We start from the raw sequence: 14,043 nt of genomic DNA, 5'->3' as shown, positions 1-14,043 counted from the left end.
ACAACAGTGCAAGAGGAGGTCCTCATATATTTTGTCTCTGCTCTCTAAGTATCAAACCCATGAAGTCTGTACTAGAGTTCTGTGTTCTTAAATAATCAATCATCGAAGCATGGGGCAGCTTTGGCCAACACGTACATCCCTGGTATCACACACAGGTACCAGATACAGGGCTTCTGTTTCTATGAAAGAACAGTGATAATCTACAAGTGCAAATTTGCTCAAGTGAAAAGCACAGTCACGTGACAAAGGGGCAACATAACAGTGCCAGCAGCACAGTCTCTAGAACAGTGTTTCTTTGTGGAAGCCCAAGCACTGTGTTCAGAGATCTACTATATTTAGCCATCAAAGTGCCAAAATATTAAACATGTTACATATGCTATATTGACTAAAAATAGTAGTAGAAATGTCACCTGAAAGTAGTTTCTAGGATTTTGTGCGATTTAGGAGTCCTGTGACAAAAAAAAAGGTCTTAATTGCCAGAATTTGCTATAAGATAATCTTGAATATGTTACAATATTTTAGGAAATATGTATCACATTTGAAAACTTGCTGAGATTCCACATACTCGTTGGTCTGGACCTGCATGCTCCTCATCATGAACCACACATGCAGCCACTGAGAGAGTTAACAAACAATCCACGCATCATCCAAAGAGTCCCATGAGCAGAAGCAATGCAAAGCCTGCTGGGGAATTCACATGCCAATGGAGAGGCTCAGCTTCCTGCCACGGCTAAACCCCCCAGGCTCCCAATTATACCTCCTGAAGGTGAGGAAGTACATGGAAATACTTTCGATTACCACACAGTAATCAAAAACAGTTGCTTCAGCCATTTACTTTAGGGTGAGTAATGCCTTTCTGAAGGCCTCTCCACCATTCCAGCAGACATTCCCCATCCCCAAACATTAACCAGCCTATCAGTGGTTTCTGTGGTGTTTCCAGGTGAGGAACAGAAAGCTCATCTGCCTGGTTAATTTTTAAGTCTACCACGGCAGTGCTGTTCTTTCCTGATCCACCCACACCACTGATGGAATCTTTGATGCCAGCTTTGATTCTTTGGAGGGCTTTACAACACCAGGAGAGGTGCACTGACAGGACAGCAGTCAGCACACACTGAAATGAACCCTCAAAGCAAGGCTGTGTTTACAGGCACAATGCTGTGGGTGCAGAATCCCAAAGGAGAGCCTGGAAGCACTGCACCAACTCCTGCAGTAACATATCCCAAGGATACATGCAGAGCCACATCCATTCGGGGTCTTTTGCTTGCAAATGGTTCATGGGTACCAGGACATTGCCGTATTGTTTGTTCAAGACACACTGTAACTCCTCAGGGTACTTTATTAAGAACCAACATTAGAAAGACATGGCAAAACCACAAGCTAATAGGATCTCCTGCTGGTTGTGAAGAGGCATGGCTTTAAGGACGATAAAAAACATGCCCATTCCAACAGAGCTGATGTAGCTGTTATCAATCTGGACTGTATGAAAACATCAATGCAGCAAAATCCTGTAGTCAGGATTGCATTTGAGTGTCTGTGATTTTAATCAATATTGAATACAGAGAATCAGGTGTAAACTTTAGAAACACAGAATTAAAACTTGGAGCACAGATCCCATCTTGGGTACAGACACACTCAGAAAGGTAACCAGTACATTTGGCAATGTGCTACACTGCTTCTGAGATTTGAGTTTGGGCAGGATTAACTATTCCTTCATGGTACTAGCACAAAAACCAGTACCCTTTAGGGTATGGTTCTTTTGCCTCAAATAGAAACTGTCTTTAGAAAATGCACAGGAATCACTTAGGAATGAAACTTCTTGTCTGCATGGTTCACCAGCTGGCAACCAACCCCTGGCCTTTCCTCTAGAACTGCTATACAACTCCCCAGGATCTGAGGCAGAAAAATACCTGTCATATCCTGCCCCACCTCCCCCAAATGCAGGCAATACTCCCAGAATCAAACTCTTCTGAGATGGGAACAAATGCTAAGCTTACACCACAATGCGTGCCTGTCTTTGTTAAAAAGGCAGGCACATACAATAAGGAATCTCCCCATGTAGAGGAAACAGGATCTGCACTTGAATCTCAGAAAATTAAACCCCAAAACAAACTCAACAGAATCATCTCAGAAGTTACCATTGCTGGTGTCTGAACACCAAAATCTAAGTCTCCTTTAGGACAGACACATTGAATACCCCATGACAACAAACACCAGCAGCAGCTTTAACAAGCAAGCTACAACCCAAGTGCCTCTGCAACGCTGTCAGTCACCAGGTGGGCACACTGACCCCCTCCCAAAGAAGAGAATGTTTGGAGTACTTACATAACGTATGTTTTGCTGGTAGCTTTAACTCCTCCAATAGGGATTCTCCTCACAATCACCGATGAGTTCTTGGGAATCAGGGCACTATCATCAGTGTATTCTGGAAACAACATCAATACAGAAAAAGCGTTAGTCAATTTGTAAGAATGTATTTAATATGCAATTACAAAGCACTTTTGAGAATCCCTTTGCAGATCTAAAAGCAAAATTTTATATGTAACATCAGGCTTTCACACTCTCGACACACCAACAGCACCTGTCAAGAAATCTTCAGGTTTGATAATCAAACACAAGCAGCAAAATCGTTTCCAGTTTTTAAAGTTAGTTTGAATGTCAAGAGCAAAATGGTTTCAAGTGACACTAAAGCAGAGTCTGATAAGGCATCAGGTTCTTCCCTGATATGTTTTAAGCTGGTTTTGCTTCTGTCTGGCTACGAAACCAAGAGATCTCTGGACAAAAACAAATGACAGCCAAGCCTCACCTGCATAAAACAGATTCTGAAGTCTGTGACTGCTTGTCCTGAACAAACCAAGCACCAGTTAAAGCAGGAAAACTCCGCACCAGTGTTTTCAGTGTGTTAAGTACACCTGACTCCCCTCTGCTGCCCTGCTCAGGCCTGGCAGAACAGCAGAGGCACCAGCTCTGTGCTTGGAGCTGCACCATCCCCAACCACGCTGGGCAGCTGCTCAGGGCCTGACAGAGAAATGCAACTGAAACTGGCAGCACTGGAATTTGGAGCACAGAAACTTGGGGGGGTTCTGAGCTTGCTTTCACAAGTAGGACAGAAGTGGCTCAAACTAAAGTGGTGCCTCCCCCCTTAAGCTCACCATCCAGTCTGAATTAACCAAAGGGATACAAGTTCTTTCCATTCACTTTCTGTAGAGAAGAGAGACTCACACAAAATGACTTCTGAAGGCAGCCTTGAAAAGCCTTTGGAAAACAAGCATGTGCCTGGAGCTATCCCTGCTCTGCCTTGGCCTGTACTGTGCTGGTTGTCTAAAGAGAAGAAAAGCCTCCTGACCTTTTACATAAGGCCTAAACAAAAATCCAACTCTCAGACACACTTTGAGTAGGCTTAAAATGCAAAGATCTCTCCGTAAGAATGGTTTTTATATGGAACTTACACAGGCTGGATAGGACTAAATATTGTAAAGCACCATGAGCAGTCCTTCCCTGTGATGTGCCTGCAGTGCTAGTTATTCCAATCCCTTACCTCTGCAGACTGAATCAGAACCTGGTCTGAAACCCAGAGTTGTTGTGTATCTAGTCAAGCTCTGTCAGGATGAGTTTGCTCAGTGATCACGCACAAAATAGGAGCATCTCACAATTTATGCCCCATTTTTCAGTATATTATTCCCACAGGCAGGACCCTCCCTTAGACCAAAACATACCCAGCAGAAGACATCACTTCAACCATGAAATTAAAATTTTACTTCTATTTCGAACTAACAGAACATTTCTTCAGAAAACTGAGAAATCATTTAGCTGAAACTAATTCCTGATGTTCCCCCCAGGGAACCAAACAGTGAGATTCCGCTGGACTGCAGCGTAGTTGAAAACTGTGGGTGAAAGGACTAGCAATGACAGAAACAGCAGCTCTTATGGAAGTCACATCCTGACACAAGCCTTAGAGCTCTGCTCCTCACACAGCCACCTGTCAAGAGAGGCTGCTCTGGGACTTTCTGATGGAGGAGGAGTTCAAGCAGTTCTAAGGCTGAGACAAACACCTGGAAGATGGTGCCAGCTGCAGCTCCAGAAGCCCAAAGCAGCTGTTTCTACTTGTGGAACAGAGTCAAACAAAAGTGTTCTTTCTTTCTGGTCTGGATCACAAATCACTGGACTGTGATTTCAGAGATACAGGATAAGCAACAGTAGCTTCACAAAAAGGCTTTCAGATTAAACTGGTGTCTCCCGATAGGAACCTGCTCCTCATGGGCAGCAACATCCCCTGGCAGAGATTCACAACTCCCAGGACCTGCACAGCCCTGTCACTGTCTTGCCATGACTCCACACCTCAAGGTGAGCAGTGAGGCCAACTCAACACAGCTATCGCTCACACTCATCCAAGCAGAGCTCCAACAGAAACGCTCAAAGCTGGAGGCAGCAACACTGTTCATTCCCACTCCCATATAGCACAAACTTGTTTTGCCACCAGTGATGGCCGGGAAGTGGCTACTGGATTTTGTCTATCTGAGCTGTGATTAAAACTACCCAACTAACCCAAAATACCTGCAAAACCAAAGAAAGATCTGGATTAAAAGCAAGAGCAGAAGAGACACAGCAGTCTAAAACCTGCTATTTATCCAACAAGAAAATAGTAGCTTGAAAGAGTCCAGAGAAAGAAGTATTTCAAGGCATGAATGGAGGCAAACTAGTTAACATCAGCTCCCCTGACTGCTGCCTCACACAGACTTAGAAATCTGACATCAACGACCGCATTAATGTCCACAACCTTTTTACAGCTAAGTGCAAAGAGCTCAGATTTGCTGGCAACTTTATGCTGCTTCACATTGAATGAGCAAGTTAAAAATCTCAGTTTTAAATTCATCTATTATAAGAATTTCTGCTGGTTTTAATAACTTGTGCTTATGTATCAAGTTACTGACAAAAGTTCCCACATTATTTTCTGGCCTGCTTTCACGCATCTGACAGCACTGCCCAAGCAGCTCAGAGCACTCTGAGAGGTTCTTCACCCAGGTGAAGTACAGAACTCACCAGGAGTCCTTGGAAGGCAACTCTAGGTGTAGGTGTGCCAGAGCAGGGAAAAGTCTTGCTAAGCAGCTGTTAGGCCGCTGGGGAAGGATGTGCAGGTAAGAGCTGGAATACCAGCCAACATGCCAGGCTGTCCCCACCAGAACACAGGGAATTCCCTAGAACACATTTTCTCCCTAGACAGGATTTGTTAACTCTGTTCTCATCACCAGCACTTGCTCACTTTGTGACAAGCCACTGCTGTAGCTGGCTACGAAAGCAGCCTTGAAACTTCCCGAGTAACAGACCGGGCCACTCCTGTGGGATTTTCTGCTTCCCCCAGAACAAGCATCCCTGATCTCATCTACAACAGGCAGATCATCACTTCTGGAACAAGCTAGCTCAGGAGGCTAAACAGCCCAGGGAATCCCCATTTGCACTCTTACCACACAGCACTGTGCCTCACAAGAGCCCCTGCACTGCTCTGAAGGGATGAGTCAATAAAATCCACTCTACTTCCAATCATTAATCGGATTACACTACCCACCCCATGCGTTAAGGTCCTCTTGGCTCTGGTGTGGTGTCAGCGTGGGGCTGAAGTGCCCGAGCACTATTCTGCCTTGAAACCACTCATCCATCCCACACCAATTCAGAGGCACGGTTTGGGGTTTATTTTCTTTGTATTTTACCCTGTAAGTATGGCACATTTTTCAAGTGTTCTGTTCCAGAATGTCACAGCGCAGGAAAAAGCGCTCAAGAAACCTCAGTTCTGGAGCTTACAGCTCTTCCACAATATTCTGGGAACACCTATTACAGAAGAGAGGTAAAAAATTCCAGCTCCAATGGAATGGAGGCAAGTTTAAAAGCACCATTCTCAAGCACAGGCTTTAGAGAACATGCTTTGATAGCAGGCATGGAAGAGGGACTCCCTATATAAAATAGGTCCCACCCAATCACTTTGCATTCCCAGAATCTTACACAGTCCACCATATCCTTTTTCCCACCAATATTTAAAATCCTGTGTACTTCTAGCTTATATTAGCAGTTTTCCTATTACTAGCTTTCCATTAGGAAAAGTAACAGCTCCCGAACTGTAAAAGCTCCCATGATCTTGGACAATCTGAACACACAGCACATCTCCACTCATGCCTCACTTTGTTCTTCGCAAGAACATTTTAACATTTACCCAGGACTCCTGAACAGACAAAATTATAAAAACCCAATACTTATGTCCACATGTAAGAATTCCTAGCATCCTACTTCAGCAGAATATCCCAGTCTAGTTTTTAATTTCTGCAGGTTAATTTAAGCATCTACATCTGATTAATAAAAACTGAGATGCACATTTGTCCATATAAACCATAGATTTGACAGACATAAATTTTGGAAATGCATTCTCTAGCTATGCTCTGCAAATTGCAGGGGGATTTTTGCCTTTTCACACGGAAAATACCCTTAGGAAAGCTTCAATAACCATCTGTGTCACTAATATAGAATTTTAAATTATGTATTTTACATAGTTATATATTTATAATTTTATACTCATTTTGCAGAGTTTAAAGTGCAACAAAACCTGCCCATAGGACCCAGGAAAATCCTTTTTTAACTTCACCTTGAGGCAACACCACTTTAAACGGCTTCTAGCGAGGCAAACACTTTTCCTTCCCTGGGCTCTGGTTACACATGAAAACAAAGTAACACCCCGGCAAATCTGGTAGGATGGATGCTGCAGTAATACTTTACGAGGTGACATTTACGAGCATCTTTTTCTCCTAACAACTTTGCTTTCTGTTCACCTGCTACAACAAACTACACGTGTTTGGTCTATTTCAAAGCAGTGGTTGTTCTGGTGCCCACAGCGGGGCTCCAGCACAGCTCCTTCCCAGCCAAGGCTCTGTTTCCCACAGCCCCGACCAGCCCGGGTGACGTCAGCCGCTCCTTCAGGGAGCCCAAAATGCCCCAGCAACTCCGGACACAGCGCAGGGACCCTCCTCAGCACAGCCCTCAAAGCGAATCAAACTCAGTGTTCAAAAGCTTTCCACAATTTTATTCAATACTGTTAGAAAAATCCAAGGCTTCTCAACTGTGTCTCTACCTACGTTTATCACGCAACACAACAGCAGCCCCAGGACCCCTAATGCTGTGCTGTGAAGTCTCTTCACACTCTCCTGGAAATAATTTAAATATCTGTAGATAAACAGATGCTTTAACTCCAACCCCTTCGAAGGTCAGGGCTGAAGTTACAGAGCATTCTCTTTAAACTTCAAGACTTAACACTGAAAGAGAAAATAACCCCACCAGTGCACATTTTAAAGAAAAGAACTACTGAGACACAGAACCAGAGGGAGCAAAAAAAAAAAAAAAAAAAAAAAAATTAACGTTGAAAGAATGAAAACACAATTCCTTTTATTTCTGAAAAGTCACACTCCGAAGTCTTTAATCGCATTCAAACTTATTAGGATGGCAGATTACCAAACTGAAGCATCATTGTAACACAAGCCCATACTCACACCTTTAGAATCAAGCATTATTTATTAGATTTAAGAGAATTTATGACTTCCCAAAGAACATTTCTTACATATATTCACTGTAAACGTTCTGCCATAAAACTTCAGGACTGCCCTGATACAGCAAACACTAAGTGCCAAAAAGAAAAAAAAAATTAGACAAGAATGATGAGATGATGTTCAGCAGTATCCAAATTACCGTGTCTTTTGTTTGGAAAACTTATATTAACCAGGAATTCCGAAGAGTAATTTTGATGACAGAACGCTGATTGTGTAAAAGGCTTTAAAGGCTGCAGAAATTGTAACTCCCTGATACACTAACACAAATTGTTGCTTCTAAGTAATTACTGCAATGGGCACTTGCTTTCAATGAAAGGCGAGTAACAAAAGCTGCAAAGTACCTTCCAATGAAGCGGGACAAAAAGAAGTTGAAGACAAGGTTCAGTCATCAAACACACTTTTTTTTCCCCTAATTCAAATTAGCTATGCGCTATATTCCTATCACCTTCACATTTCTGCCAGATTTCAAAGAAAGCTGGCAGGTTTTTTATGGTAAGACATCCTCCCCCTCCCCCCCCCATTTCACCTACAACTCCAGGAAACCAAAACTTTCGTAGCACCGTCGCACAAGAACCCGTGCTCCGCACGTAGAACTGCTCGGACGGTGTTGTGAGAGCAACAGCTACAAAGAAACAGCTCTGAGCCCACAGCAGCCTCAGCTCCATCACCGCAGCACCACTGCCCCCGAACCCCACGCACCTTCTTTGGTCTGCGCGTTGGTGATCTGCAGGTCGCAGTCGGCCGCCTTCAGCTTCTCCCGGCCCATGATCTGGCGCTTGAGGTCGCTCAGGGAGATGTGGAGCCCGTCGAAGGTGACCGTGTCATAGTTGAGCTTGGAGGAGAACTTGTAATGCACGCACGACATGGCGGGGCGCGGGCGCCGCCCGCTCTGGCGCGGCGGGGCCGCGGGGGTCGGGCAGGGCCCGCGGGGGCCGGGGCGGCGGCGCTGGGGCGGCGAGCGGCGCTCAGAGCCCGCGGCGCTGCGCCATGGCCGGGCCGCGGCCTCAGGGCTCGGGGCTGAGGAGGCCTCAGGTCTCCATCGTGGCGAGCCCGCGGCCCCCGCCCCGCAACGACCGCGCGGCCCTCAGCGAGCGCGGCGCGCCCGCCCGGCTCCTGCTCTCGGCCCCGCTCTGCCCGGACTGGGTCCCGCTCGGTTCGGGCTCGGCCTCGCTCGGTTCGGGAGCGACTAGGACTCGGCCCCGCTCGGCTCTGCCCGGCCCCTCTCGGTTCAGGTTCGGGCTCAGGCCTGTTCGGCCCGGCACCGCCCCGCTCGCTTCAGGCTCGGCCCCACTCGCGTCAGGCTCGGTCCCGCTCGCTTCAGGCTCGGTCCCCGCTGGATTCAGGCTCCGTCCCGCTCGGTTCGGTTCGGCCCCGCGCGGCCCCGATGGCGGCTCCCGCGACCGCCCCTGCCCTCAGCGCTGCGCCGAGGGGTTTCCCGGCCGACACCGCACGGGCCGCTGGAGCATGCGCAGAGGAAGCCGCGTCCACCACGCCGCACGTGACCCGGCGCCGCGCGTGACACGGCGTCACGTGGGCGCTGCGGGCCCTCCCCCTGCTCCCGGGCGCCCCCTGGCGGAGCGCGTGGTTCCCGCGTGTGCGCCCCTCAGGAACCCGCCGGAAATGAAAGGACACGATTGAGGTGAATATTGACATGATACACTATAATAGTCACCGTCCTCTGGATTTCATAGCGCAGTAATGTCATGGTTAAACCTCTCCCTCTTTCACGTTATGCACTGGTGTTGCGTTCAACCCATTTTTTGAAACTTAACTAAGAACAGTCTTTCACTCTACAAATACGTATTTTCTAATTCTCAAATCTTTACATGGAAAACCTTTTGCCGACCAGCTGCCACACTGCTGTCTCAAAGAAATCAATCCAAAGACAAGTTAATTTTTCAAATAAAAGTAGTGAAGCCTTGGAATAAACTCTTTGTCATCTAAAATTTTCGTCTAAGCTTGTGATGTCTGACCCCTATGGATAACTGTGCTCCTGTGTCCAGCAGAACCTGCCTGGTTGCTCCATGGACAAGGGACACGGCTTGTCCATGGCTGGACAAGGGGTGCTTTGGGCACGGCTGGACAAGGGGTGCTCCCATGAGCAGCTGAGCTCTGAGATCGGAGCAGGAACCTCGGGCAGGAGGGTGCTGACTTCCCGCTGCCAGAGGGCAGGGCTAGATGGGATATTGGGGAGAAATCCTTCCCTGTGAGGGTGGGGAGGGCCTGGCACAGGGTACCCAGAGAAGCTGTGGCTGCCCCTGGATCCCTGGAAGCGTCGAAGGCCAGGCTGGACAGGGCTTGGAGCAGCCGGGGATAGTGGAAGGTATCCCTGCCCATGGCAGGGGGTGGATGTTCTTTAAGGTCGCTTCCCACCCAAACCATTCCATGACTCCACGATGTGTCACCAACTCCTGATTTAGGGAATGCTGCCATGCCCTGGACAAACCTGTCTGACTCAAAGGAAAAGCCTGATGTGCCTGTTCCAGGCGGTGTCCTCCATGCGACAGAAATGCTCATGTCACATCAGGTGTTCTCAGCCACCTGCATATATAACTTTGAAAAACAAAACGTGAACTTCCAGATGAGGCAGGGAAATACCCCGTGGCTTTTGGAGGAGCTGAGTTACTCTGAAAGCCATTAAACACTAGAGCAGGGTTGAATCTTGGTGGTCTCTGCACACCTGTGGGCACCAGGGCTATTTTTGTAGCTTTAAATTAGTTCTGAAACTTCGAACTCTTTCACTTCAAATACATTCAGCAGTAAACTGTTCTCTAAGTTCTGCAAAACAACCTAAAATGTGTTGGCACTTTTTTAGGTCATGCTCACATGTTAGTTAAAAAAAGAGCAATAAACAGAATCTATTTGCTGTAAAATGGAGCTTCAGTGTTTTACCATGATGGATTATGGGGAGCTGTGTGGGAACTTCATCTCATTTAGTACTTTACTGATTTAGAAGCAGTTTTATCTGAGCACAGTTCTGCTGCTCAGAGCACCTTTGGCTGAGCTTTGGTCTTTGCTGCTTTAATTCTCAGCTTGAATTGTAGAATCATAGAATAATAGGATGGTTTGGTCAGAAAAAGACTTTAAAACTCATCCAGTTCCACTCTTTGCCACGGGCAGGGACACCTTCCACTGTCCCAGGTTGCTCCAAGCCCTGTCCAATCTGGCCTTGGACACTTCCAGGGATCCAGGAGCGGCCACAGCTTCTCTGGGCACCCTGTGCCAGGGCCACTCCACCCTCATAGGGAAGAATTCCCTCCAAAAAAATCCCATCTAACCCTGCCCTCTGGCAATTTAAGGCTGTGACATTCGTTTTCAACCATGGACTGAGGCTGACACAGAATTGTCCCTGTTTTATAACTGAACAATACAAAAAGAAACAAACAAAACTCCTTCAAAGCGGAGCAGGACAAATCAGGTCTGACACCTTCCCAGCCTCATGGGCAGGTCTCTCGGACATGCGGGTTGACAAGGTGGCAGGGTGTGGAATTGTATTTCCTTCTCCACTTTGTTTTGTCAGCAGCAATGAGTCTACTTTTTTTTTTTTTTTTTTTTTTTTTTTTGTGACTTCAGCTGTGGGCTCTGCAAGAGGAGAGGAACTCACCTTGCTCCAGGCACTTGGGGCTTGGGTGATGAGAGAGCCCAGCTCAGCACCTGCCGAGCTGGAACATCCACGCTGCTCCCCAAGCCCCAGCCCAGTGTCATCACTCCAGCTCTGGAGGTGGCCCAGCTGCTGTGGGCAGGCACTGCCTAAAGCTAAGCTTTCATTAAGAGTGACTGGTGGTTTTCCAGAGTTCCTACCAGTTCGCAATCCATAAATGTTTGCCAGCTCCCTGATTCCTCCTCAGAATTGAGGGAAACTGAAAGAGTTGAGCTGGAATACTGAAACAAGTCCAGAAGCCTGCTTTTAGGTCATAGGTAAGAAACAAACAAGGAAGCAAACAAGCAAACCCAGTCTGTAATTACCCAGAGTCCTGGGAGCTGCTCCCTCCTTGGCTTCACTTACACCCTACAGCACACCACTGACCCTGCACACCCATGTGGACTGGTGGAAGGTGCTGACCCAGTTTTCAGAGGGTCCCAACCCTTGGCAGCCCCACTGCAGCCTGAATTTATTACCCTTTGTACTAAGGAGAAGATTTACCCAATCAGTGAGTCAGAAAGAAGATGAGAGCTCATTCCTCATCACAGAATGAATCAGGAGAGGTATAGCAGGACAAACTCCTCCCTGCATGAACAATATAACAGTTATTATCAGAATAAAAGTAACTTCTTCTGTGATAATCAGAGCTAAGTTGTCTGGGAAGCCCAAAAAGCCATCCAGAGAACTCCAGCAGTGTCCCCCAAGGAGCCTGTCCCACACCAGGGCTGCTCCCACCTGAGCATCCCAACTCCAGCACCCCACAGTGAATCCATCCTCTCGGGGCCAGTGCCCTCCCTGGATCGTGATCCCGAATTAAAGCAAGATCTCCTCTTCAGAGGGCTTTCCTTTGATCCTACCCCAGAAGGATGCCAGGAGATGAGCCCAGCTCCAGTCTGGCACTGCCGCACGGAGCCCTGTGTCCCGAGCGCCGACGGTGCGGCAGGGAGGGCTGGGGCTGGGAGCAGAGCCTACAGCCTCCCTTCTCCTGCCGCTTCTTGTGCCCGAACTGTGGCACAAAGGGGGATTACGCTGCTGGTGGGGACATCTCGCCTTCCTCCAGGGAATCCAGAGGCTCTGGGAAGATTCGGCTCGTTATCTCGCCGTCACCGACACTGCTGGGCATCGCCTCCCAGCCTGGTCCCCCTCGGTGCGAGAGCACTAGGGTGACCTTCTTGCTTGGTGAATTTCGAGTCACTAATTAAACTGCTCGGAGGAAGAAAAGAGGAAGTTAACTGGCCATTGCTATCTCTGGAGAGAAGGAGCCCGACGCAATTCGCTTTTTCTTTAGCTTAGGTTTTTTTTTTTTTTTTTCAAGGAAAGCGAACCCGCCGCCCCCGTCCCCGCCTGCCACTAGAGGTCATTTGAGCACCGGGATAGGGACCGGCAGCGGCGGCTCCTGCCCTGGGCAGGGACACCTTCCACTGTCCCAGGGTGCTGCACGCCCCGTCCAACCTGGCCTTGGACGCTTCCAGGGATGGGGCAGCCACAGCTTCTCTGGGCACACTGTGCCAGGGCCTCCCCACCCTCACAGGGAAGAATTTTTTCTTAATACCTAATCTAACAGTTTGAAGCCATTCCCCCTTGTCCTGTAAAAAGTCCCTTTCCAGCTCTCTTCGAGTCCCTTTAGACACAGAAAGGGGCTCTGAGTCTCCTTGGAGCCTTCTCTTCTCCAGGCTGAACAACCTTAGAGCTAAAAAAAAGTTCTGGTGCCTGTTTTGGGTGGTTGTTTCTGTTCAGAAAGCCAGGGAATGGCCCCCCGGTAACACACAGTCATGTCTAGCAGCAAAATCGGTAGCAGTTCATGCCCAGCACAGCCCCACACACATGGCTGGTCCCAGTACCCCGGCTCAAGTGGCCCCAGAGACGGTGACTCCCATGGCCACAGAGCAGCCAGAGCTGTGCTGTGGTGTCTGAGCCCTCTGCAGAGAGCAAACACACTGGGCACCACTGACCGGGCACTTGGCAGCTCCTGCACTGGTCCCAGTGCCACCAACTGCTGTGAGAGCACCAGTGTGTCCGTCCCCATCAGCATTCCTCAGCCCCTTCTGCCCAAGGTCCTTGCCTCCAACCTTTCTTGCTTCCCTAATCTCTGCCTTCTGTGCAGCCTCTTGTCTGCATCCATCCACTCACACACATCAAAGCAGCCCCAGCTTCCCTCTTCATTCTTAACTTCTCAATACATTTTAAATCAGAATTAATTAGAGGGATCAAAGGCCCCTTCTCCCTGTCCCCTGGAGCCCTCCCTTCCCAGCCTGGTCATGCCTGCCTGGCTGCACACGGCAGCTATCACCAGATGCAGATGCTGAGGATCAGGAGAGGGAGAGCCAAACCCAAGCACTGCTCCTCTGTAGCTCCCTGCGCGGCTGCACTAATCGCTCAGGAGACAGTGCTGAGTTTGTGGAATTGGCTGGTGATGGGACCATGGTTGACTTTATCCCTGGATTCTGTCTGTCTTTGAGTCATCTTCATTGTGAGTCACAGCAGCCGTTAATCCCTTGGAGATAACAGCCTCATCCAGCTCTCTCCACACAGGTACTGCTGCCTCTGCGCTTGCTCTTCAAAACAGGGAATAAATCCGTGTGAGCTGAGGTTGTGGTGGGAGCACTCTAGGACACACTTGTGGGGTGGCTTGTCATGCCAGCTCTGTGTCACCTTGGGAGCCAACCTCACCAGAGCCAGGGCTCTCAGCCTTCCCTGCTCAGCATACCCAGGGGCTCCGGCCTTCCCAGAACCATTTACCCCGTGGGTAAACACCATCTGTTCCTCCTCTTCTCCAAGGCACTGGGCATCTCCTTTCTTGCCCAGCACAGCTCTGCACCC

General features: G+C 48.4%; 1 protein-coding gene across 4 annotated transcripts in view; it reads right to left on the bottom strand.

Moving 5' to 3' along the window:
• RBBP6 (RB binding protein 6, ubiquitin ligase) overlaps positions 1-8,996 on the bottom strand; it is a 29,047-nt gene extending 20,051 nt beyond the window's left edge. For 2 of the 4 annotated variants that reach the window (XM_082292305.1, XM_082292307.1), the window contains exons 1-3: positions 8,280-8,996; positions 2,323-2,422; positions 411-449 (exon numbers count right to left, since the gene is read on the bottom strand). In XM_082292305.1, the coding sequence (XP_082148431.1) occupies positions 411-449; positions 2,323-2,422; positions 8,280-8,445 (305 nt within the window). In that variant the 5' untranslated portion in view covers positions 8,446-8,996. The remainder of the gene's footprint in view (positions 1-410; positions 450-2,322; positions 2,423-8,279) is intronic. The other 2 variants (XM_082292306.1, XM_082292308.1) reach the window with 1 other exon arrangement.
• Positions 8,997-14,043: the final 5,047 nt, after the last annotated feature.

The sequence above is a fragment of the Coloeus monedula genome (genome assembly GCF_965178545.1).
Source record: "Coloeus monedula genome assembly, chromosome: 16".
NCBI lineage: Eukaryota > Metazoa > Chordata > Aves > Passeriformes > Corvidae > Coloeus > Coloeus monedula.
This window is presented reverse-complemented; position numbering and strand designations above follow the sequence as displayed.